The sequence below is a fragment of the Hemicordylus capensis genome, chromosome 12 (genome assembly GCF_027244095.1).
Source record: "Hemicordylus capensis ecotype Gifberg chromosome 12, rHemCap1.1.pri, whole genome shotgun sequence".
In the NCBI taxonomy this organism is placed as follows: domain Eukaryota; kingdom Metazoa; phylum Chordata; class Lepidosauria; order Squamata; family Cordylidae; genus Hemicordylus; species Hemicordylus capensis.
Window position 1 is genome coordinate 21,017,475 of NC_069668.1, and position 22,683 is coordinate 21,040,157.

The 22,683-nt window shown below is 46.9% G+C and overlaps 1 protein-coding gene across 13 annotated transcripts in view; it reads left to right on the forward strand.

Annotated features, from left to right (window-relative positions):
* The first annotated feature begins 1,227 nt into the window (after window positions 1–1,227).
* Window positions 1,228–22,683, forward strand: part of GTF2I (general transcription factor IIi) — a 61,566-nt gene continuing 40,110 nt past the window's right edge. For 8 of the 13 annotated variants that reach the window (XM_053274872.1, XM_053274879.1, XM_053274883.1 and 5 more), the window contains exons 1-8: window positions 1,228–1,337; window positions 11,690–11,732; window positions 14,707–14,810; window positions 17,941–18,079; window positions 19,996–20,130; window positions 20,773–20,956; window positions 21,816–21,844; window positions 22,261–22,309. In XM_053274872.1, coding sequence (XP_053130847.1) covers window positions 11,720–11,732; window positions 14,707–14,810; window positions 17,941–18,079; window positions 19,996–20,130; window positions 20,773–20,956; window positions 21,816–21,844; window positions 22,261–22,309 — 653 coding nt within the window. In that variant the 5' untranslated portion in view covers window positions 1,228–1,337; window positions 11,690–11,719. Of the gene's footprint in view, window positions 1,383–1,546; window positions 1,571–4,658; window positions 4,790–6,344; window positions 6,456–11,689; window positions 11,733–14,706; window positions 14,811–17,940; window positions 18,080–19,995; window positions 20,131–20,772; window positions 20,957–21,815; window positions 21,845–22,260; window positions 22,310–22,683 lie in introns of those variants that run through there. The other 5 variants (XM_053274874.1, XM_053274877.1, XM_053274873.1 and 2 more) reach the window with 5 other exon arrangements.

Consider the following 22,683-nt stretch of genomic DNA (forward strand, 5'->3'; position numbering starts at 1 on the left):
CACCACAACAGAGATCTTTGTTATGTTGCATCATGACTTTTATTTTTAGTATTGTATTGTGCATGTTTTTTGTCCAAGGTATTTATTTATTTTAAATTCAGGATTGGTATTGTGCAAGCTTTTTTGATGTGCAAGTTTGTTTGTTTTAAATCCCAGGATTGTATTTTGCAAGCTTTTTAGTACATTAAAAACAATAATAAGCCAGGATTGTTTTTTGGTGCAAGTTTAAAAAAAAATCTGGATTGTATTGTGCAAGCTTTTTTAGTGCGCGATAATAAAAATAATAACAACACAGGCTTGTATTTTGCAAGTTGCACACTGAAGAAAAAAATAATTCAGGATTGTATTATGCACGTTTTTCCCCCTGCACATTTTTTTTAAAAAAGTTGGGATTGCATTGTGCAAGCTTTTTTGGGTGTGCAAGTTAAAGAAAAAATAACCCAGGATTGTATTTTGCAAGGTCTTTTGTGATTTTTTTTTTTTTAATCCAGGACTGTATTGTGCATGGGGGGGGGGATTGTTCAGGATGGCTCTGTGCAAGCTTTTTTGCTGGGCAAATGCTTGTTTCTACCCAGAATTGTATTTCTGCAAGGTTTAGGGTGCAAATTCCCCCTTTCTTCTTCATGCAAACCCAGGCGGGTCTGGTGGTGCCACTGTTCTGGGGCCCAGGTCGCCTCTCTGCTGAGCTGAGGTCGTGTGCGGCCTGCAAATGGAGGACGGCAAAGCCAGGGCCTTCCTCGCGAGGCCTGCTCGACTCTCCGGCCTCTGCAGCAAGATTCCCTCATTGTGCCTGGAAAGCGGGGCGGGGCTTATTTTGTGGCAGTGCTGCTTGGCAGACACAGACACACATACAGAGAGGGCTGGGGATTTGCGGGCCGTCCCCCCTCAGTTCCTTCCGGCCCCAAAGGGCATGCACACGGCTTTTTCCAACGCGCCCCCTTTTTTGCATCCATCCCCCTTCTGCTTGGCGACGGCCAAGAGCCGCGCTGAGGCCTGCAACCTTGCAGCCTGCCGCCTCCTCCTTCCCCGCACACACACAGCCAAGGCCCCTCCTCCCTCCTGGACTCTCCTTCCCTCCAGCCCGAAGAAAAAGGCCGGCGCGTCGGGCGCCGCGCCGCGCGCGGGGCCTGCCGGGAGTCGTAGTCCCGCGCCGCCCTGCCCAGCGCGGAGAGGAGGCGGGGCCGCACTACAAGGCCCAGCGTCCGCGCGCGGCGGGTGCGCATGCGCCGGAGCGGCCTCGGGCTGAGGGGAAGGGAAAGGAAAAAAAAAAAAAAAAAAAACACGGCAGGCTCTTTTGCTCTTCGCAGGTGCCCCCACCGCTCGGTTCTGGGTTCAGGGTGAGCCGTTGAGCGGAGGGCCCGCGCCCCGCCCCGAGATTTGAGGCAGGGGAGGAGAGGCTTTTTGGGGTTATTTTGGAGGGGGGGACCCGAGGGGGTGGGGAGAGGGGGCGAAAAGAGGGCCTCGGGCGGGGGGGGGGCGGGCGGGAGAAGGCGGCAGCCGCGGAGGGGCCGGGCCGGGTTGGTAGCTGCGCGACCCCCCCCCCGCTCGCCTCACGGGAAGAGGCCAGCGAGTGAGTGGGGGAGGGGCCCCGTGGGGGGGTTCATTCTTTCTCCCCCCCCCGTGATGGGAAGAGTGGGGCTGAGGCCTCTGGGCGCGCGGGGGGGGAGAGAGGCAGGGTTGAGCCCCCCCCAGGCATTGCAGCTGCTTTTTGTAGTGGGGGCGTTTTGTATGGGGGGGGGTTCATGGCCCCCTATTCATTTTTTGGGGGTGGGCGCAAGGCTTCCAAAAGCAACTTTCTGTGGGGGGTGGGGGTGGGGGGGTCTGGGTGGTTGTTGTTGTTGCTTCTAATTAATGGGGGGGGTGATAAATTATCCTGGAGGACAATTTTGTGTTGTTGTTTTTTAAAAAATACTATTATTGTTAATATTATTGTTGTTAGTACTATTTGTGAATGAGAATGATAAAGAAGATAGGGAATTACTATTACTATTATTATTATTATTATTATTATTATTTGTGAATGAGAATGATAAAGAAGATAGGGAATTACTATTATTATTATTATTATTATTATTATTATTATTATTATTATTTGTGAACGAGAATGATAAAGAAGATAGGGAATTACTTTTATTAGTAGTAGTAGTATTTGTCAACGAGAATCATAAAGAAGATAGGGAATGACTTATTATTAGTAGTACTGTTTGTGAATAGGCATGATAAAGAAGATAGGGAATTACAATTATTATTATTAGTACTATTTGTGAATGAGAATAATAAAGAAGATAGGGTATTACTATTATTATTAGTAGTATTTGTGAACTAGAGTGATAAAGAAGATAGGGAATGACTTATTATTAGTAATACTATTTGTGAATAGGAATGATAAATAAGATAGGGAATTACTGTTATTATTATTAGAACTATTTGTGAATGAGAATGATGAAGATAAGGAATCATGTCTTCTAATATGTCGGGATATATTAACGTGATTGATGATGATGATGATGATGATGATGATAAACACTCCTGAAGGATCTTCCACTTTGTGGGGGGAAGACTTTTTTGCTTGCTTCTTTATTTATTACTGTTGTTGATATAGATTATAGAGAAATAAGATCCTTTAATATCTCGGAAGGCATTAGCGCGATTGATGATGATGATGATGGTGATGATGATAAACTCTCCTGGTGGGCCTTCTGTGGACAACTTTGAGTGGGGGCACATTTTATTTTTATTGTTATCATCATCATCATCGTTCCTTTATTACAGTCACTGACCAGCACTATTATTATTATTAATAACGCAAATGATAAAGAAGATATAAAATGATATCTTCTAATATCTCAGAAGATATTAGCACGATTGTTGATGATAAACTCTCCTGGAGGGCCTTCTGTGGACAACTTTAAGTGGGGGCACATTTTATTTTAAAAATAATATAATACAAATGATAAAGAAGATATAAAATAAGATCTAATATTTTGGAAGACATTGGCATGATTAATGATGATGATAAGCTCTCCTGGAGGGCCTTCCGTGGACAACTGTGTTGGGAGGGGGCGCACACATTATTTATTTATGTATTACTGTTATTAATATATATTATAAAGAAGATAGAAAATGATCTCTTCTGATATCTGAGAAGATATTATCGTGATTGATGATGGTGATAATAAACACTGCTGAAGGATCTTCCACAGACAACTTTGTGCGGGTGGTGGATGCTTTATTATTTATTTGATGTATTATTGTTATTGATACAAATGCCAAAGTCTTCTCAGGCTTTTAGTTAACTAGTTGTTTAAAAAAAAATATCGTATTTTTATACTGCCTGATATGTACATCTCTAGGCAGTCTTATTATCAGAAGATTGTTTTATCCTGTTTGATGTTTGTTTTGTTTTAAATGGTGTACACCACTAGGGATAGATACCTCAGACGGTATATAAATATGATGATAAATAAAGTGTCCCCCCTACTGGAAAAGCTGGCTTAGGAACGCCCTTCAGAAGATCTTATTGTGATGGAGGAGGAGGAGGTGGTTGAACTCTCCTTAGTCACCTTTCAGGGGGTGCAATTCATTATTTATTTATGTAAACCACCCCCCGCCAAAGGTGGCTAAGGAAAGCCCTTCAGGAGATGATCATATCATGACTGATGATAAAAGTCTGCTAAAGGGCCTTCCTTGACCAACTTTTTCGGTCGGCAGTTTATTATTTTTTATTAATAGCAAAATAATGATGATCCCCCAAAGGTTGGTGGAGAAAGGTCCTTCAGGAGTGTGTGTTATTGTTGTTGCTATGATCAATACTGTCAATACCGTCAGTGAGAAGCCGGCTACTTGCAGGAGAGGTGGCGTTTCTTGTTTATTATTAGCAGTAAACTCTCCTGAAGTAAACTCTCTAAACTCTCCTGCCTTAGCCAACTTTCCTGTGTGGGCACATTGTTATTTTCTTTTCAACTGCAACAATAATACTAAAGTTCCCTCCCACATACTTGGAAAAGTTGGCTAGAAATGACCGTTGATGACTGTTGGTGGTGGTTATTAGTAACAGTTGGTGGTGGTTATTAGTAACAGTAACTGTAGGGCCTACCTTAGCCAGTTTTCTGGGGTGCAGGGGGACACTTCGGTAGTGTGTTCATCATCATCATCATCAATAATAATAATAAAGTGCCCTGCCAATCCAGAAAGTTGGCTAAGGATTCCCATTTAATAATACTGTATTTACCCGAATCCGGGACAAGGTTTCCCCAAGTTCTTTGTGTGTAGAAAGTGGGGTGGGTGGGTTTTTGCCTTAAATATTCCTACCAGGAATCCCCGTGTTGGGGCAGCCGGCTGTGATCAGGAGGACAGGGGCCGAGGGAATCACAGCCCCACGGAGCCAGGCCCTGTTAGCTGCCTCTGAGGGTGGTGGGAAACTGTGTGAATCAGGTCGCTGGACTAGAGAGGGCCTTGGGCCTGATCCGGCAGGGCTATTCTTATGAGAAGGGCTGTGCCTCCTCCTCGGAAATTGGGAGAGGCTCATAGGCACACTGACTTAAGAGTAAGGGTTGCACTCCATGGGGCTTACTCCTGGGTAAATGGAGGAGATCAGGTTGCTGTCTGGGGTGGACTTGGATTTTTAAGGGTCAGTCCAGAACTAAACTCTCAAATCCAATCAGTTGATTCCTGCAGAGGAGAAGCGAAAAACGTTTCTCTAAAGTTCCAGCCGCAGAGACGCTTCGCTGAAAAGAAGTTCCAAGTGGGATTTGCTTCGAAGTCAGCAGAGCTTGGAGAAAAGTCCAAAGTAAGCTTGACTCCAAAGTAAGCCCCGCTTTGGGCTTCTGCCCTGCCTCGGGCTCTCTCCGAGCTCTGCAGTGGTTTACTCGGAAGTAAACCTCATTGGCTAGCAAGAACAAGCTACACTTCCTCCCCTCCTCAGCCTTCTCCCCCCCCCCTTCTTTCTCTGGCTGGCTTTGAGGGCCTGCGGCTGGCAGCAGCCGGGTGGGTGCATGAACCAGCGTGCACCGTGGGCAAGAGGAGTCTGGAGACAAGGAAATGGGCTGGGAGGGGTGGTGTGTGTGTGTAAAATGGAAGAAAGAGCAGTGAGACACTTCCACACTCTTAAGAACAGAGGAAGCTGCCATATACGGAGTCAGACCCTTGGTCCATCTAGCTCAGGATTGTCTACCCAGACTGGCAGCGGCTTCTCCCAGGTTGCAGGCAGGAGTCTCTCTCTTGGAGATGCTGCCAGGGAGGGAACCTGGGACCATAGATGCTCATCCCGGCGCGGCCCCATTATCCCCTAAGGGGATTATCTTCCAGTGATCACCCTTCTAGTCTCCCTTTTAGATGCATCCAGGGTGGACCCTGCTAAGCAAAAGGGACCATGCACACTTGCTACCACAAGGCCAGCTCTTCTCCCATAGACGAGCTCTCCTCTTCCCTCTGAGACACCGGCACGAGGGCTGCCCTGGTGCTCCTCAGGCACGACCAGGGAATCCGGGCGGGACTCAAAGGAAGGTGACCGTTGTCCCCAGCAGACACTCTTGTACAGACAAGGAGGACGGTGGGCCTTCTCAAAGTCAGATGACTTTATTTTATCCAGAGAGGTCCCATTGAGGAAGCTGCCATAAATCGAGTCTGACCTTGTTCCTTCTAGCTCAGTATTGTCTTCACAGACTGGCAGCGGCTTCTCCCAGGTGGCAGGCAGGAGTCTCTCTCAGCCCTATCTTGGAGGTGCTGCCAAGGAGGGAACTTGGGACCTTGATGCTCTTCCCAGAGCGGCCGCATTATCCCCTGAGGGGAATCTCTTACCATGCTCACACATCAAGTCTTCCATTCAAATGCAAACCAGGGCAGACCCTGCTTAGCTAAGGGGACAAGTCCTGCTTGCTACCCACAAGACTTGCTCTCCTCTGGTGAATTGATCTCTCACTCCCCCATACTCCCTTCTGTGCAGAATTCCCTTATCCTGTCCCCAAACCTCCTGGAGGGTACATGATGGCTGAGGCTGACTTAAGAATGCCTCTCAAAGGTGGCTCAACCGCGGAACCTCCCATACAGTTGCTCTTGAAATAAATAGATAAAAAGGAGGAAGGCATTAATTCCCAGTTCACCCAGGAAAGCAGGGAGATGCTTCAGAAGGAGTGTAGGTGCTTCAGAAAGCACGGGCGTGATTTATGTGCAGGCTCCTATCTTTATTGCCTATATACGAATACAATGGAAACTTATGTATCGCTTTCCAGCCAAAAAGTTCCCAAAGTGGTTTATATAGATATAAACAAACAAAAATGGCTTCCTGTCCCCAAACGAAGCCATTTCCATTATTCTTTATTATTTCTTACCCCTTCTAAAAAAAGAAACTTAAGAGAGACCCCAGCAACAGCCACTGGAGGGGTGCTGTGCTGAGGACGGAGAAGGCCAGTTGCTCTCCCCCTGTTCAAGAAAGAGAATCGCCACTTTTTACAAAGGTACCTCTATTCCAATTAAAAGTAAAACTGTAATATTGAATTCAGTTACAATATGTAATTAAAAAATACATTTTTGTGTCTAGTATAAGGTTTTCATTTTTGAAATGGGGGCAGGGTCCTCTTGGAAAAATACAGGTATGACCTGTTTTTTAAGCAGAAGAGTCTTAAATTCAAGTTGTCTTGTATTCGGGTAAATACAATGATCATTAATATTATTATTAATAATTCCCTTGAAGGCCTTTTCTTAGCCAACTTTCCAAAAGGGGCTTTATGTATAATAATATCAAATAATAAACTCTTGTGTTATGAACAGAAACTTCCTTGGAGGGCCTTCCTTAGCAACCTTGCCAGGGTAAATGTTGCTGCTGTATTTCCCCAAATCGCAGACAACCCTAAATTTAAGACTCCCCCCCCCTTTAAAAGTACAGGTTAAATACAGGTTATACCTGCATTTATATGAAAGGAAGAGGACTTTGGATTTAAGACAATCTCCTGATTTCCAACATCCGAGAACTTGCAAAAAACCTAATCTTGGATTCAGGTAAATACAGTTATAGTTAATAATAATAAATATTTAATGACTAGAATGCGCCACCCACTTCATCCTGGAGCATGAAATATTCATTATTATCCCTCCCCCGCTTCTCTTGTTCTCCATTGTTTCCCATTGATTTTTCCCTATTGATGGAGGGGGAAAATGTAGGGGATTTCCCCCTGTAGAATAGTTGAGCCTCTCATCATCACCATCACTAAAATAATTGCTGTATCCCCTCCCCACTGTGCCTCGTGGGGGCTGTTGAACCTCCTTAGTCAACCTTTGTATTGTTATGAGTGTCAACCTTTGTGTTGTTCTGTTTCTGAGTCAATAGGCAAGAAATTGAAATGCCGATGAAACTGAAATTGAAATTGGCAAGGTTTTCAACATGGCATCTTTGCCAACCAGTGAAAATCGACCTTGAAGATAGTCATAGCATGGTTGTAGCCTTCTGCAGCTAGGCACCGCCCTATCCTGTGGGGACTGGATATTGTGTTACCTGTGAGGAATGGGGCCAGAATGAATATGGCACCTCCTGTTGAAAACGTGCGTGTGTTCGAAATGTTCCAAGTCTTTAGGGACAGTGCCTTGATCTTGCCCCACTAGGAGTTCCAGAAGCAGAGAATCTAAAATATGGCTATAAAACATGCACGTACATATGTATTTTGCAGTGCGTGGCGAAAACACTCAGTAATAATCCATACCATCCTACATGAGAGGAAGGATGTCCTTAGTATATTTTCCAGAGCAGGAAGGCTGAGACCATTTTTGTATTGAGTTTCTCTCTCTCTCCCCCACCCCGCACCCAACTTCCTCATGGTCGAAGGATTTCCAGGGCTTATTTTTCCGGATAAGTTGTGTGTAGAGCTTTTCTGGCTATAACTGTGGCTGTTATGTTTTCCTCATCCCACATACCACTATTCTCAGGGCAGGGGGAGTCGAAGTGAATCTTCCTAGAAGATGGAGTTGAGTCTCTCTCTCTCTCTCTCTCTCTCTCTTTCTCTCTCTCTCTCTCTCTCTCTCTCTCTCTCTCTTTATTTTATTATTTCTTCTCTTTCCCTGTACATAGCACCATTCCTGTGGGAGGGCAAAATGGAAAGACCTTCTTTGGAGAATTGTCCCCCGAGATAGTGAAGCGCTTCTGTTGTTGAATGTGAATAGTAATTATCTCCTTTGTTCCAGTCAGTTTCCCCTCATGTTACATGAGGAAGCTGCCATATACTGAGTCAGACCCTTGGTCCATCTAGTTCAGTACTGTCTACCCAGACTGGCAGCGGCTTCTCCAAGGTTGCAGGCAGGAGACTCTCCCAGCCCGATCTTGGAGATGCCCGGATGGGAACATGGAACTTTCTGCATGCAAGCAGACACATGCTCTTCCCAGAGTGGCCTCATATCTTACAATACTCACATGTAGTTGCCCATTCAAATGCAAACCAAATGGCCAGAGAAACATCTCTCTTTCATCCCCCCGCAATGGTATGAGGGAAATCTCCCCCCCCACACACACACACAGATACCCCTAAGTGCCTTTCAAACAAGAAATCTCTTCTGGAAAGATGGATCCTTTCCTTCCCGTCTCTTGCAAAGGGTTCACTTCTTTTACAAGTTGGTTTTTTTTTAGTAGTTACATTTTAAATGGGATTGCACCCTTCCAATTTTGGTGCAGCACCTTAGGAATTTTGTAATGTGTTGAAAGCATTCTGTCCTGAGCTGCTCTGGGGACTCCGGTCAGAAATAAAAATATTGGTGATGGGCGGGGGGGTCTGCTCTTGACTTTCCATCCTCCCCTGCTACTGGTATTCGGAGGCATCCTGCCTCTGAGGCTGGAGGTGGCCTATAGCCACCCGACTAGTAGCCATTGATAGACCTGTATTCCATGACTTTGTCTAAGCCCCTTTTAAAGCCATCCAGGCTGGTGGCTGTCACCATATCTTGTGGCAGAGAATTCCATAGATTAATGGCGTGCTGTGTGATGAAGTACTTGCTTTTGTCGGTCCTAAATTTCCCGACCTTCAGTTTTCATTTGTAATCTAAGCCCTTTTGTCCTCCCTCAATAATTTTTGTTTTCCCCAGTGCTGATAACTGTCTCTGCCATATAGGAGGAAGCTTGCCCACCCACCCGACCTCCCTGCACTGAAATTGGCGTGTGTGTGTGTTGGCAGTGATGATTCCAAGTTCCTTCTCCTCTGTTTCTGACAGCTGAAGTCTACGCCAGGGATGTGGTAATCCCGCAACATCTGTGGGCCCAAGTTTGAGAAACCCAGGACCAAACCATTCTTCTAAAAATAATAATAATAGTGAGCCACCTGGAGTGTGTTGGCAGAATGGCGATTTATTCTCCGTGCATGAAGCAGACTATGGTGCATTGTAATTCTGGGAATACGCGGCACTAAACTGGCTAATCTCTTTGTTGTGTCTGCCCAGGCAGGATAACGTAGCTATCCTTCTAGAAATTCCGGCATGTTTTCTGGGAAGTAAAAGTCTGAAGTCAGACTCATTACTGGGAAGCAAGTCCCACTGTCTTCAGTAGGGTTCCCCCCCCCCCGTGTGTGTGTAATAGGATTGGGGAGGAGAGATGGTCTGGTGGTAACAGGCACAAATTGTCCCCTTTGCTAAGCAGGAGCGGTCCTGCTTTGCATTTGAAGGGGAGACTGTGAGCACCATAAGATATTCCCCTGAGGGGATGGGGCCACAGCTCACTGGCAGAGCATTGCCCTGCTTGTCTGCAGAAGGTCCCAAGTTCCGTCCTTGGCAGCATCTCCAGATAGGGCTGAGGGAGACCCCTGCCTGCAACCTCAGAACAGCTGCTGCCAGTCTGGGTTGACAATCCTGAGCTAGATGAACCGAGCGTCTTGACTCAGTAGAAGGCAACTTCCTGAGTCCCTCTCCTGAGCTGCTCACTTTTCTCTCTGCCTCCAGTTTTCCTAATGGGGATGCAGTTCCCCGTTTCTTGCTGCTCTTCCCCCAGTCAGAGGTTTGAGTGGAACTTTCTAATTCTTTGCTGCATGTGCAGTGGTAGACTCTGTCTGGGAAAGGTGGTCTTCTCCCCCCGCCCCCCAATGGCACCACTCTCATCACTCATTTTTTAAAATCGGAATAAGAACGTAAGAAGAGCCCCGCTGGATCAGGCCCAAGAAGGCCTCTCTAGTCCAGCATCCACAGCGTGCACGCCCGCGCGCGTGCACACACATATATATATTCTGTGGTATCAGCAGAGCGAGGGTTCTGAACTGAAGAGGCAAGAGTGTTCAGTACTCCTCAAAAAGCTCCCCTCTGAAAACCACTCCATTCCCTGGTGTTTTCCTACCTCACCAACTTTAAAACACACACACCACAAAACCCTCTCTGTAATTATTGCCAGATTTTTTTGAATTCTGTCAAGAGGACTGTCATGAGATTCCTGGCCGGAGTGCTGGGGTTTTGAACAAGGGTGGTCCCCCCTCAGAAAAGCCGACAAGGTTCTCCAGTCCCAGTGGCTGCCGTCTTATAGAGTCCAACATAAGTGCTTTGTGCTATGGAGGAGATTTATTTATTGCATTGCTTTCCATGCCAGGGCATGACAGAGTGGTGTGATTTATCTGGACTAGGTTTATCCCAAGTGTTTTGATATTAGAAATCAGGAGTAAATGCAGGCATAACCTGTATTTAGTCTCTGCTTTAAAAGGGGATTCTCCTACATTCAGAGTCCTCTCCGCTTCGGGTCGATACAGTAATGAATGGAATTGTGTGTCTGATCTAGACTTAGCAGCATTGCCTCTCAGGTGTTTTTCAAATCAGAACCGTTGAGAGATCCAGAACAGACCGACTCCACCCCGAGGGCCTTCCTTGGGGAGAGGTGTGAGAGCAAAGAGGAATGACTTGCTTGCAGTGATGTTCTGAAGTGTGGCGTGCTAATTGTTATGCCAGCCTAGCGAAAATGTGGCCCAGATTTCAAGGACGGAAGTGTTGCTTGCTGAGTTGTTGCGAGGGATCCCAGGCGGGTGTGTTTGTTAAAGGGATCATTCTCTTTCACACAAAGCGGAGTGTTGAGTGGTTGGAAATGCATGATTTTATGTGTTCGTTTGCTAAATGTATCGTTTACGACTGGTGGCTATTGGACTGTACCTGTGTAGTCACTCAAAAATCCTGTCTTGCCCTCTTCAGATGCCCCCACCCCCACTTAAAATATGTCTCAGCTGGCAAAATGAAAAGCAAGGAGCTTTACTTGCTCCTCTTGGACTTCCGTGACACTTTAGAGGTCTAAGCATATTTACCCCATGGAACTAAGTGGGATTCCTAGGTAAAAATGCGTGCAGTGAAATGCCTCTGAAATTAACTAGAGAGGTTTCCAGGAGGGTTATCTTGGCCAACTGATGAGTATAAACTTGAAGAGGCAGCGTAGATTGCTACAGCGTGTCTGCAACAAGACGCCCTTTCTCCTGCCCCGTGCCCACCCCATGTATGGACTGAACACTGGGCTACCTCTGTTATACCCCACCGCTTTGGGCTCCTTGGAGGAAAAGCGGGATATAAATGTAAAATAATGATGATAATAATAATATGGGGCCGGAATGAATATAGTGCTTCCCGTTAAAAATGTCTGTGTGTCTTCCCTTTCATCATCTTTCTCAAAAAGTGCCGAAGTATTTAGGGACAATGCCTTGGGGTTGTTCGTAAAATATGTGCTCCCTCCTGAATGATGCATTTTTTTCTGTTTCAGGTTCCGTTTTAGTGGTGCCGAGTTCTTGTGATGCAGAGAATAGGTATGAAAATGCAACTGGACTTTTGTGGGGCTGGGCGTGGCACTTGGGGAGAACAGGTTGCCTTGCCGATAATAGGCTTATACACCGTCAAGGCTCAGGATTTCCCACCGTATGGATCGTGAGCCTGTTAGGAGTGGAGGGGGTTCAGTCAGTGGGAGGGGGCTTTGCATGCAGAAGGCAACGGGTTCCCTCGCTGGCAGCATCTCCTGGTCGGGCTAGGAAAGATTCCTGCCTGGAACTTTGGAGAGCTGCTGCCAGTCAGTGTAGACAAGCCTCAGCTAGAGGGACCAGTGTCCTGACTAGTGTAGAAGGCGCCTTTCTAGGTCAAGCAGACCCCCATTGTGAGGATGAGGCCACACCTCAGTGGGAGAGCATCTGGAACATAGGAAGGTGCCTTATGCAGAGTCAGACCCTTGGTCTCTCTAGCTCAGGATTGTCTACACAGACTGGCAGATGGGGGGCTGAGTTGGTGGGGTGGGAGAGAGAAAGCAGGGGCGGACTGGAATGGCCGGTGCAAAAGGCGATGGGCAAGGAACAAATGCGCCAGTCGGGGAATGTAGAAGGCGGCCCACAGAAGCTGACCCAGACAGAACCTCGACTGGTCAGCTGAGCTTCCCGCCTGGTTCTCCAGAACGTGTGTTTCCCCCCCTCCAGCCAAAACCCATCACGTGCTACAGACCGTCTGTGTCTCACAGCTACATGCCGTTGACACAACGTAGGAAGAGTCCTGCTGGATGAGGCCAAAGGTCCATCGGGCCCCAACACCCGTTTCTCCCTGGTGGCCCACTAGATACCTCTAGGAAGGCCACAAGCAGGGTATGGAGGCAGGAGGCATCTTCCCCTGATGCCCTCCCCCCAGCATCTGGCACTCAGAGAGAGAGAGAGAGACTGCCCCTGGACCTGGAGGCTCTATAGAACCACTGGCTGTCTAATGGCCAGCAGTAGCTGTTTCCTCCATGAGCTGCCGATGGTATCTAGACCCAATCACAAGCTGTGGACATTTTGCATTCACGGTTTGAGGGGCACCATTTTCTGGGGGGGGGAACCGAGCCCCATCAGACGAGCTGCAGTTTTGAGAAGCCTCCCTTTTGGCAAGCTTTCTATACAGTTGGCAGGGGTGGGGGGCAGGGAGCCCATTTTTAGGAGAAGCAGGTGACTTTTTACCTGTGGCATCCTTAGTGGAAGCAGCTGGGCCCAGCAGTGCAAATGTTTTGCAGACTCTAGATGTCATTATTGTTTAGGTTAAGCTTTTGTTTAATATTTTTTGGTTGGGTTTTTTTTGTGTGTGTGTGTATAATAATATAATTTATAATGGCTCCCTGTCCCCAAAGGGCCCTCAATCCCTCAATCTAAAAAAACAAAAACAAAAGGCAGACGCCGGTAACAGCCACTGGAGGGATGCTGTGCTGGGGTTGGATAGGGCCAGTTGCTCTCCCCCTGCTCAATAAAGAGAATCGCCACTTTAAAAAGGTGCCTCTGCTCAGTTAGCAGGAGATAACTTATGTGTGTGTGTGTGTGTGTGTGTGTGTGTGTGTGTGTGTGTGTATAATGGCAGTGTTAACGTTAATGCTTTGCAACCTGGAGCCAATTCAATTTGACAACCGAAATCCATAAACCTTTCTGCTTCCTGGCCTTTGAGCTTTCTAGCCCCGAGTTTTCGAAATAATCTTCAGAGGGGAATGTTTGCCCAGAGACGAGCCGGAATCCAGTTCCTTTCCCACCTCTGCATACACCTGCCAAAAATGCCGTATCCTGTAGCAGGAGGGAAGTGCAGGCCAGAAATGCTAATAGCACACCTGCGAAATTAACATTCTGACTTGGCTCAAGGTGTGCTCGGTCGGATGGCAGCAGGGGCCGAGTGGGAATACAGAACTAAAAACTATACTAACTGTAACCGAAAGCAGTGTGTTATGCGTTGGCTTTAAAACGGAACACAGCGAGGCCTTAAAATGAAATTAAGATTCCCCCCCCCCCCCCCCGCCCCAGGGTGCCCGCTCAAAACTGTCCCTACTAAATACCTAGCCAACCCTTAGGACAAAATCAAGCTCTGGCGAGAGCTTTGGAATGGCGAGAGCTCTGGAATGGACAGTGACCCCCTAGGAGAACGGGTTGCTGACAGTGACTGTGTTAATCTCTCACGCCAAGTCTAGCTTGGCCATTGGGGAAAAAATCCTGAGTCAGACAGCCTAAAACAGAGGTGGGCAAACTTGGCCCCCCAGCTGTTGTTGAACTACAACTCCTATCATCCCCAGCCACAATAGATGGTCGAAAGGGTCCTGGGGCATGTGCCCAGGGTGAGGAGGAGGGGACCCCAAGGAAGCAAAATACGGTGGTTTTTCTTCTCCGACGCCGGTGGTCAGCATAAAGGGCACAGAGATGCCTGTCTCCTGTGGGTCAGACAGAATGGGTCAGCACTGAATATTTTAATCCCGTTTAAAAACAAAAATGAGCCGGGGGGTCAATAGCAAATAGGAACATAGGAAGCTGCCTTATACTGAGTCAGACCCTTGGTCCATCTAGCTCAGTATTGTCTTCACAGACTGGCAGTGGCTTCTCCAAGGTTGCAGGCAGGAGTCTCTCTCAGCCCTGTCTTGGGGATGCTGCCAGGGAGGGAACTTGGAACCCTCTGCTCTTCCCAGAGCGGCTCCATCCCTTAAGGGGAATATCTTCCAGTGCTCACACATGTCGTCTCCCATTCAAATGCAAACCAGGGTGGAGCCTGCTTAGCAAAGGGGACAGCTTACCCCTCCCCTGGCTCTTGCCCTTGACTCCTTCAGGATACCTTCCTGGTGGTTTTTGGAGTTAGGTACGTTAAATGGCCTTGCTCCGAGAGCATCCCCAAATGCCTTCTGTGATGAGGCAGTGCCCTGGCCTCTTGACTCTGGGTTTTGTTCTGTGTGAAGGGGCATGGGGTTTCTTCTGCCACTGTCTCTGGTTTGGATTCATGACCCCTTCTCTCCTCCACCACTGACAGCCAAAATGGCCCAGGCAGCGATGGCAGCAGCGTCCGGCCACGACGAGGACCCGTCTGAAAGCAGAATGGTGGTGACGTTCCTCATGTCAGCCCTCGAGTCCATGGTAAGATAGCGTTGCTGGCTACCTTCCTGTCCCATCCCTCAGATCGTACCCCTCTAAGTATCTTTATGCACGCCTGTTGTTCTCACTTCCCCAGAAGGAATCCATGCTTCTGGATCCACACCTCTCCCTGGTGTCCCAGGTTGAGGCGGTGGCCAGAGGTGATTTCTGTCGGCGTCGGCTGAGATGCCAGCTTGAGATAAATGACCTCAGGACAGTGGCACATATGCTGGTCACCTCCAGACGTGACTACTGCAATGTGCTCTGTGTCGGGCGGCCTTTGTACGTAGTCCAGAAACGCCAGTTGGCACAGAATACGGTAGCCAGGTTGGTCTTTGGAGAGACCATATTATTCCTATATTAAAAGAGATACAACACAGGCTACCAGTAAGGTTCCAGGGGAAAATATAAGGTCTTGGTTATAACCTATAAAGCCCTAAGCCCTGGGTATTTAAGAGAACGTCTTCTTCCTCATTATCCCCATTGTTGATTGAGATCATCCATAGAGGTCCATCGGCAATTGCCACCAACTGATCTGGTGGCCACATGGGTACAGGCCTTCTCTGTTGCTGCCCCGAGACTCTGGAACACACTTGCTGTTGAGATAAGAGCCTCCCCATCTCTGACAACCTTTAAAAAGTCCCTAGAGACGAATCTTTTCACCCAAGCTTTTGAATTTAACTGTGTTTTAAATTGGGTTAAGTTTCTTATTTCTGTTTTAATTTGTGTTTTAAGACAATATAGTGGTGGTGATATATGCATTCTCCCTTACTCCAGACAACACTGCTTTAACGTGCAAGTTAAATAAATTAAAAACAAAGATCTTCCCAAGTTTGAGTAAATGTGTTTCAATGTTTAAAATATTCTCAATGCTCTATCTCAGACACCTGGGAATTCTTGAGCATAAATACAGCAACGGAAATGAAACAACCAATCCAAAAATGGGGCAGGCGGGGTGGTGGTGGTGATTCTACAGATACTGAAATACGACTTAAAGGGGGTACTGAGACCAGATGGTACAGGAAACCAGCTAAGAAAGAGTTAATAATGAACAGGTACAGGGGTGAGGGATTCTGCTAAAGGTAAGGGAGGCCAGGTGGGGATGGCAAGAGAGGTAAGAGAGAGCCCCTGGTGGCGCAGTGGTAAAACTGCTGCCCTGTAACCAGAAGGTTACAAGTTCGATCCTGACCAGGGGCTCAAGGTTGACTCAGCCTTCCATCCTTCCGAGGTTGGTAAAATGAGTACCCAGAATGTTGGGGGCAATATGCTAAATCATTGTAAACCGCTTAGAGAGCTCCGGCTATAGAGCGGTATATAAATGTAAGTGCTATTGCTATTGCTAAGTCAGCACACCCTCAGATGATTAAAGAGCAGCTAGTGAGGAATCAAATCAACCTTTGTTGTAAACCGCCCAGTGACGCACGTTTTGGGTGGTATGAAAATATGGTAAATAAATCAATAAGCTTTTATTGCGGTCCTAGACCAGCATAAAGTACAGGGAAAGGATGCAGTCAGTAAAAGTCATAAAAAGGCATCAAAGCCATAGAAGCATAAGATGACCCAAAAGTGAGGAATGTTGGGAATGTTGCTGTGGGAGTCTCATCAAATGAGGAGGCAGAATTTTCTAAGAGGAAAGCTGAAGAATTAGAAGGGATGGTTATAAGCAGTGTTCCCTCTAATAGGGATTCCCAGATGATGTTGACTAAAAGATAAAAGGTAAAGGGTGCCGTCAAGTTGATTCCGACTCCTGGCACCCACAGAGCCCTGTGGTTTTCTTTGGTAGAATATGGGAGGGGTTGACCATAATCCCCAGCCAAAGGCCGTTGCAGCTGGGGATGCTGGGAGTTGTAGTGAACAACCTCTGGGAAACCCTGTTAGAGGGAACAGTGTTGATAAGCTCCCTAGGAATCAATCTAAGAATACAAAATTTGAGAAAAAAGTTACCTATACTCGAAGTTCCAGATTCATCTGGCAAACACAAAAGAACTTGAGGAAACATGGCCTGAAGGTTCATGTGGTCTGTACAGCACCCATAAATCTGAAGGAGCACATGGTAATGCCTAGGCTTTGTGGTAGGAGTGGCCGGTGGGAGCAGCACCAGTGGGGCGGGGACAAGAGGCACCTTTAAGGAGTAATAAGCAGGTTCTTACCCGCGTGTAAGCAGCACTTGCAAGTTGCTACGCTCTGCCCACAATCCCGCGCGGGGAGGGGGAGCTCCATCCTGCATCTGCACACACGCAGGTAGAGGGGGATTGTTTGAGTTGTGCGAAGAGAGAGGGTTGTTGCTAAATCAAAGGGACAGTGTATAAAATTGCCAGTCTGCAGTGTGAGGAATTTTACGTCGGGGAGACGGGGAGACCTCTGCTAAAAAGGCATAAAGAACATTTGGCAGGCATGCCACATAATAAAAACCAGTTGAAACATGACGGAGGAATTGTGCAAGCAAAGGTGTTTATTTTGGCTAGAGAAGGAAATACAGTTAAGCATAAGATTGACGAAGCCATGTACATAGAACAGCTGCAGCCAATGATTAATGTTCAGGAAGAAATGAAAGAGGCAATGAAATTCATTGGTCGATACAAGGGTTAAAATGAAAGTTCTTTAGTGTCACCACCTCCTTTCCCACCCCCTGTTTTTGGATTGGTTATTTAGTTTCAGTTGCTGTATTTAAGCTCAAGAGTTTCCAGCTGTTTGAGAGAGAGCTTTGAGAATGATGTTTTAACATTGAAACGCGTTTGCTCAAGTTTGGGAAGATCTTTGGTTTTTTTACATTATTTTCCTTGTGCATTAAAGCGGTCTTAATATCTTGACTTGTGTTTTAACTTGTAAACCGCCCCGAGACGCAAGTTTGGGGCAGTATGCAAGTTTGATTAAAAAAAAAAAATTTACTTTTCTTTGGCTTCCAGACAATCAGTAGAATGTATTCGGATACCAGCCCCATGCTCACCCACCAGCCTTCTCTGCTGACATTAAGTTCCTTAGTTCTTAAAAAAGATGTTGAGGTTACAGGACTGGCGGAAATCTCAGGTTGCAGCCTTGGATGCCACCATGGGAGCTTCCAGTTTTTCGGTGTCCTGTGGTACTCGCATAGCAGTCCTGAGCACCGTTCTTCTCTCCCTTTTCCTCCCTGCAGTGCAAAGAGCTTGCCAAGTCGAAAGCAGAAGTCGCTTGCATCGCCGTGTACGAAACTGACGTCTTTGTGGTAGGAACCGAGAGAGGAAGAGCATTCGTCAACACGAGGAAAGATTTTCAGAAGGATTTTGTGAAGTACTGTGAGTTCAACGAGCAGCGCGTCGTCCGCAGACCGCTTAACTGTCCCTTGGCCAGAGTTAGGGTGGAAATCATCACTGCCAGCGAAATCTGTCCGGCTTAGAGTTGGCAGAAGCTGACCGTAACGGAGCTGGGGGTGTTGTGAGCTGATGTTTTCCCTCATCTGTATGAGTCTGCTGAGGAGAATCTTAGCACTCCTTCATGGCCTGGGGTTTTTGATTAGGTGCAAGTATGTGATTGTAACTTGATGATACAAACCACTGGCTGATGTGTGGTAAGGTATATAAGGAAGATGCTGAAAGGCATCATCTCATACTGCGCGGGAGATGGCAATGGTCAACCCCTCCTGTATTCTACTAAAGACAACCACAGGGCTCTGTGGGCGCCTGGAGTCGACATCGACTTGACGGCACAACTTTACATAAGAACATAAGAAAAGCTGTGCTGGATCAGGCCCAAGGCCCATTTAGTCCAGCATCCTGCTTCACACAGTGGCCCACCAGATGCCCCTGAGAAGCCCACAGACAAGCGGTGAGGACATGCCCTCTCTCCTGCTGTTGCTTCCCTGCAAGTGGTATTGAGAGGCATCGTGTCTCTGAGGCTGGAGGTAGCCTATAGCCACCAAACTAGTAGCCATTGGTGGACCTGTCCTCCATGAATTTATCTAAACCCCTCTTAAAGCCATCCAGGCTGGTGGCTGTCACCACATCTGGTGGCAGAGAATTCCATTGATTGATTATACATTGTGTGGGAAAGTACTTCCTTTTGTCGGTCCTCAATTTCTTGGCAACCGGTTTCATGGGATGACCCTTGGTTCTAGTGGTATACGAGAGGGAGACAAAATTCTCTTTGGTCAACTTTCTCCACACCATGCGTGATTTTGTAGACCTCTGTCATGTCTCCCCTCAATCGTCCTTTTTCTAAACTAAAAAGCCCCAGGTGTTGTAGCCTTGGTCTAGGCCCCTGAACATCTTGGTTGCCCTCTTCTGCACCTTTTCCTATTCTGAATGTCCTCCTTAAGAACTGCACGCAGTACTCCAAATGTGGCCGCACTATGGTTTTGTATAAGAGCATTATAATATTAACAGTTTTATTTTCAAACCCCTTCCTAATAAATTTGGCAAATGAACAGCCAAAATACAAGAGCAGCCTTGCTGGATACTCTTGTGGCAGAGAATTCCATAGGTTAATTATGCACTGTGTGAAAAAGCACTTCCTTCTGTCCGCCCTAAATTTCCCGGCAGTTTTTTTGGATGACCCCTGGTTCTAGTGTTAGGAGAGAGAGAAAGACTTTTCTCTCTCTGCTCACTCCACATAATTTTATATACCATTTCTCGCTTTAGCTGCCTTTTTTCAGAACTAAAGAGGCCCAGATGTTGTAGCCTTGCCTCATAAGGAGCTCCTATAACTGGCCATGGCATCTGATGTGTGTTGGTATCCCAAACAGCATCTTTTCACCTTTCTCCCACATCCCTTTTTCTTTTTGAAAAATGGTGTCCATTGTATTGCACACCTGCAGCAGAGTCTTGTGTTATCCTTTGACCATTAACACTCCTAGGTCATAGGAACATGGGAAGCTGCCATATACTGAGTCAGACCATTGGTCTATCTAGCTCAGTATTGTCTTCACAGGCTGGCAGCAGCTTCTCCAAGGTTGCAGGCAGGAGTCTCTCTCAGCCCGATCTTGGAGATGCTGCCAGGGAGGGAACTTAACATAAGAAGGGCCCTGCTTGATCTGGCCCAGGGCCCCTCTAGTCCCACATCTTGTTTCACACAGTGGCCCACCCGATCCCTCCCAGAAACCCATGGGCAGGGGGTTTGCCCCCTCTCCTGCCCTTGCTCCCCTTGGCACCTTCTGCACACAAGCATTTCAGGGGCTTTAGACACAGTAAAGAACATTTTACTTTCTCCTCTTCAGGTGTCAATGAAGAAGCCAAGGCCGCAGAACTGCAGAAAATAAAATCGACATCGCTCGATAACAGGATGACGGTGGACATTGTGGAAATGGAAGCCCTCAGGAAGTCGGTGGAAGATTACTTCTGCATTTGTTACGGTAAATGTTCCCAATTTTGTTTGTATTTTGGCAGCGGCATTTGACCTAGAAATGTGGGTGTCTGCGTTTGAAGGATTGGAGCCGGTTTGTGGGTTTCCCCCTTCCACTTGGAACAAGCAAATACCCTCTGAAGTACTCAGTTTCAGTTTAGAATGGGAATCCTTAACCTAAAGAGAGTTCCCTCCCTGGCATCTCCACGACGAGAGACACTCCGGCCTGCAGCCTTGGAGAAGCTGCTGCCAGCCTGGGTAGACGATCCTGAGCTTGGTGGACCAAGGGTCTGACTTTGTAGAAGGCAGCTTCCTATGTTCCTAGTTGCTTGCATTACCTGTTAAAGGTAGGCTGGCTGTTAGCTTTGTAAGAGTGATGGATCAAACAGCAGGCTTTTTCCCGTCCTTCCTCTGTCCCTCAGTAACGCTATCCATTAAAGAGGTCCTTTGCCTGGGAAGTAGTTGAAAAACCAAAAACCAGCCCAAAGAAATGCGAGGTGGGTGCTGGGAGGCATTGGAATAAAAGGTGTTTGCCTCTCAGAAGGGGCGTGCCTGGCAGACTTATAAGTCCTTCTCCAGTGGAGGAAGTGTATCCCCAGTGCACAATCCCGTGTTGACCCAGAATGCTGCTTCTCTTCCTCCTCGCATCCAGGTAAAGCTTTAGGGAAATCGACTGTCGTTCCCGTGCCATACGATAAGATCCAGAGAGACCCATCCGCTGTGATGGTGCATGGCCTGCCCGAAGGGCTGGCGTTTAAACATCCCACCAACTACGATGCCACAACGTTGAAATGGATTCTGGAAAACAAGTCTGGGATCTCGTTTGTCATCAAAAGGTGACGGCCTCTCTTCTTTTTAATCCATTTTTGTCTTCAATTAGCACTTCCTATAGGACTAGTGTCTCGTCTCTTCTGTGTCAGGTCTGTGTATTAAGGTTTTGTTTTTTTGTTTTTTTTGTGGGGCGGGGAGTAGAGATATAGTGAAGACACTGAGCTGTGAGCCCAAAAGTCTCTTGTTCAAGTCCTGCATCTGCTGTGAACTCACTGGGTGGGCTCAGGGCAGCTATATTCCGTCTCGCCATTTGCAATTTGGAGAGAATACGGATCCACCTTGGAGCCAACATTCTTCGCATCTTCTGGATGTGAAAATTCACCCTCTGTAAATAAATTGGAGGGCAGAAATTCTGCACACATACTAAAGGGATCAACAGGATTATGTCCTTACTGGTACCCCAGAGATGATATAGTCTGGATACTTGAAAGGGGAGGTTATTATTGAGGATTTGGAGTTGGTACCACGCCTGTGAACAGTGACTGGTCTTTGTGTTGCTTCTCTTTGGAAACCCTCCTGTATCCCAACCCTGATTGGTAGACATGAATTTGGGATCTAATTACCAAACTTGATACATTGTCAGCAAGCAAAGGAGAATATGGATGCAGGTAAACTTGTTAGAAACTGGATTTTTTTAAAAAAATCCTTGTGATGCTAATTTTGCCAGCAGCAATCCTTGGTGTGAGCCCTTTTGATATCCATCTCATTTTTATTTATTTTTTAATTTGCTCTTGGAGAATAATTTTTAAAAGTACCGACTGGCCATACAGAGTATTTCTGAGGGAATGCCCATGCAGTCCTCTGATCCCTAGAGTCCTCGGGTAACTGTTCCGAAAGTAATATAATTCTTTCTTTCTAATGTAGGCCTTTCCTTGAGCCAAAGAAACATCTAGGTAAGTAGACGCTTGGCTACGCTAGATTAAAAATGTCTGCCTGTACATCCACAACCAGTAAAGGGTGGTGGTGGGGGAACATACTATGAGCAACGTTCCTGGGAATAAGGATTCCCAGATGTTGCTGACTACAACTCCCATCATCCCCAGCTGTGGTGGCCTCTGGGAATGATGGAGGTTGTAGTCAACAACACCTGGGAGCCCCTCTTTTTGGGCTCACTGGCCACAGGCGCTATTCCATAATCAAATGTTGCCAGCTGAATCCAAGTGCTGAATTCTTAACGGTCCCCTGGGGTGAAATGTTTTCTAGTGACACTCCGCTATTGTTTTTAGCGTGTAGGATGTATTCTGAATCAGCTTGTTTTCCATGTCCGTGCTGCCTTATGGAAGCTGGATATTTGTGTTCTCCCTTTCAGGACCTCGCATGACAGACACCTCGCACACAATAACGTCCTCAAGTGGAAGGTATAACCTCTTTTGTGTTGATTTGTGGCTGTTGATTCTCTCCCCCCCTCCCTAAACAACTTGGCACTGCTGGTGTGCTTTTTGAGGTTTCCCATGCAATTTGAACAAAAAGGCAAAGCTTTGGACCACAGAAGGAGAGGCAACTTTTATGTACCCTTTTCATTGGTTTAGAACAGGGCTGCTCATCTTTCAGCCCTCCTGCAGATGTTGGCCTACAATTCCCATAATCCCTGGCTATTGGCCACTGTGGCTGGGGATCACAGGAGTTGTAGTCCAAAAACAGGGGCCCAAGTTGAGCAGGCCTGGTTTAGAGCATAAGAACAGCCCTGCTGGTTCTTAAGTACCTGGGAGGGGAACAACATCTAAACTAAGCT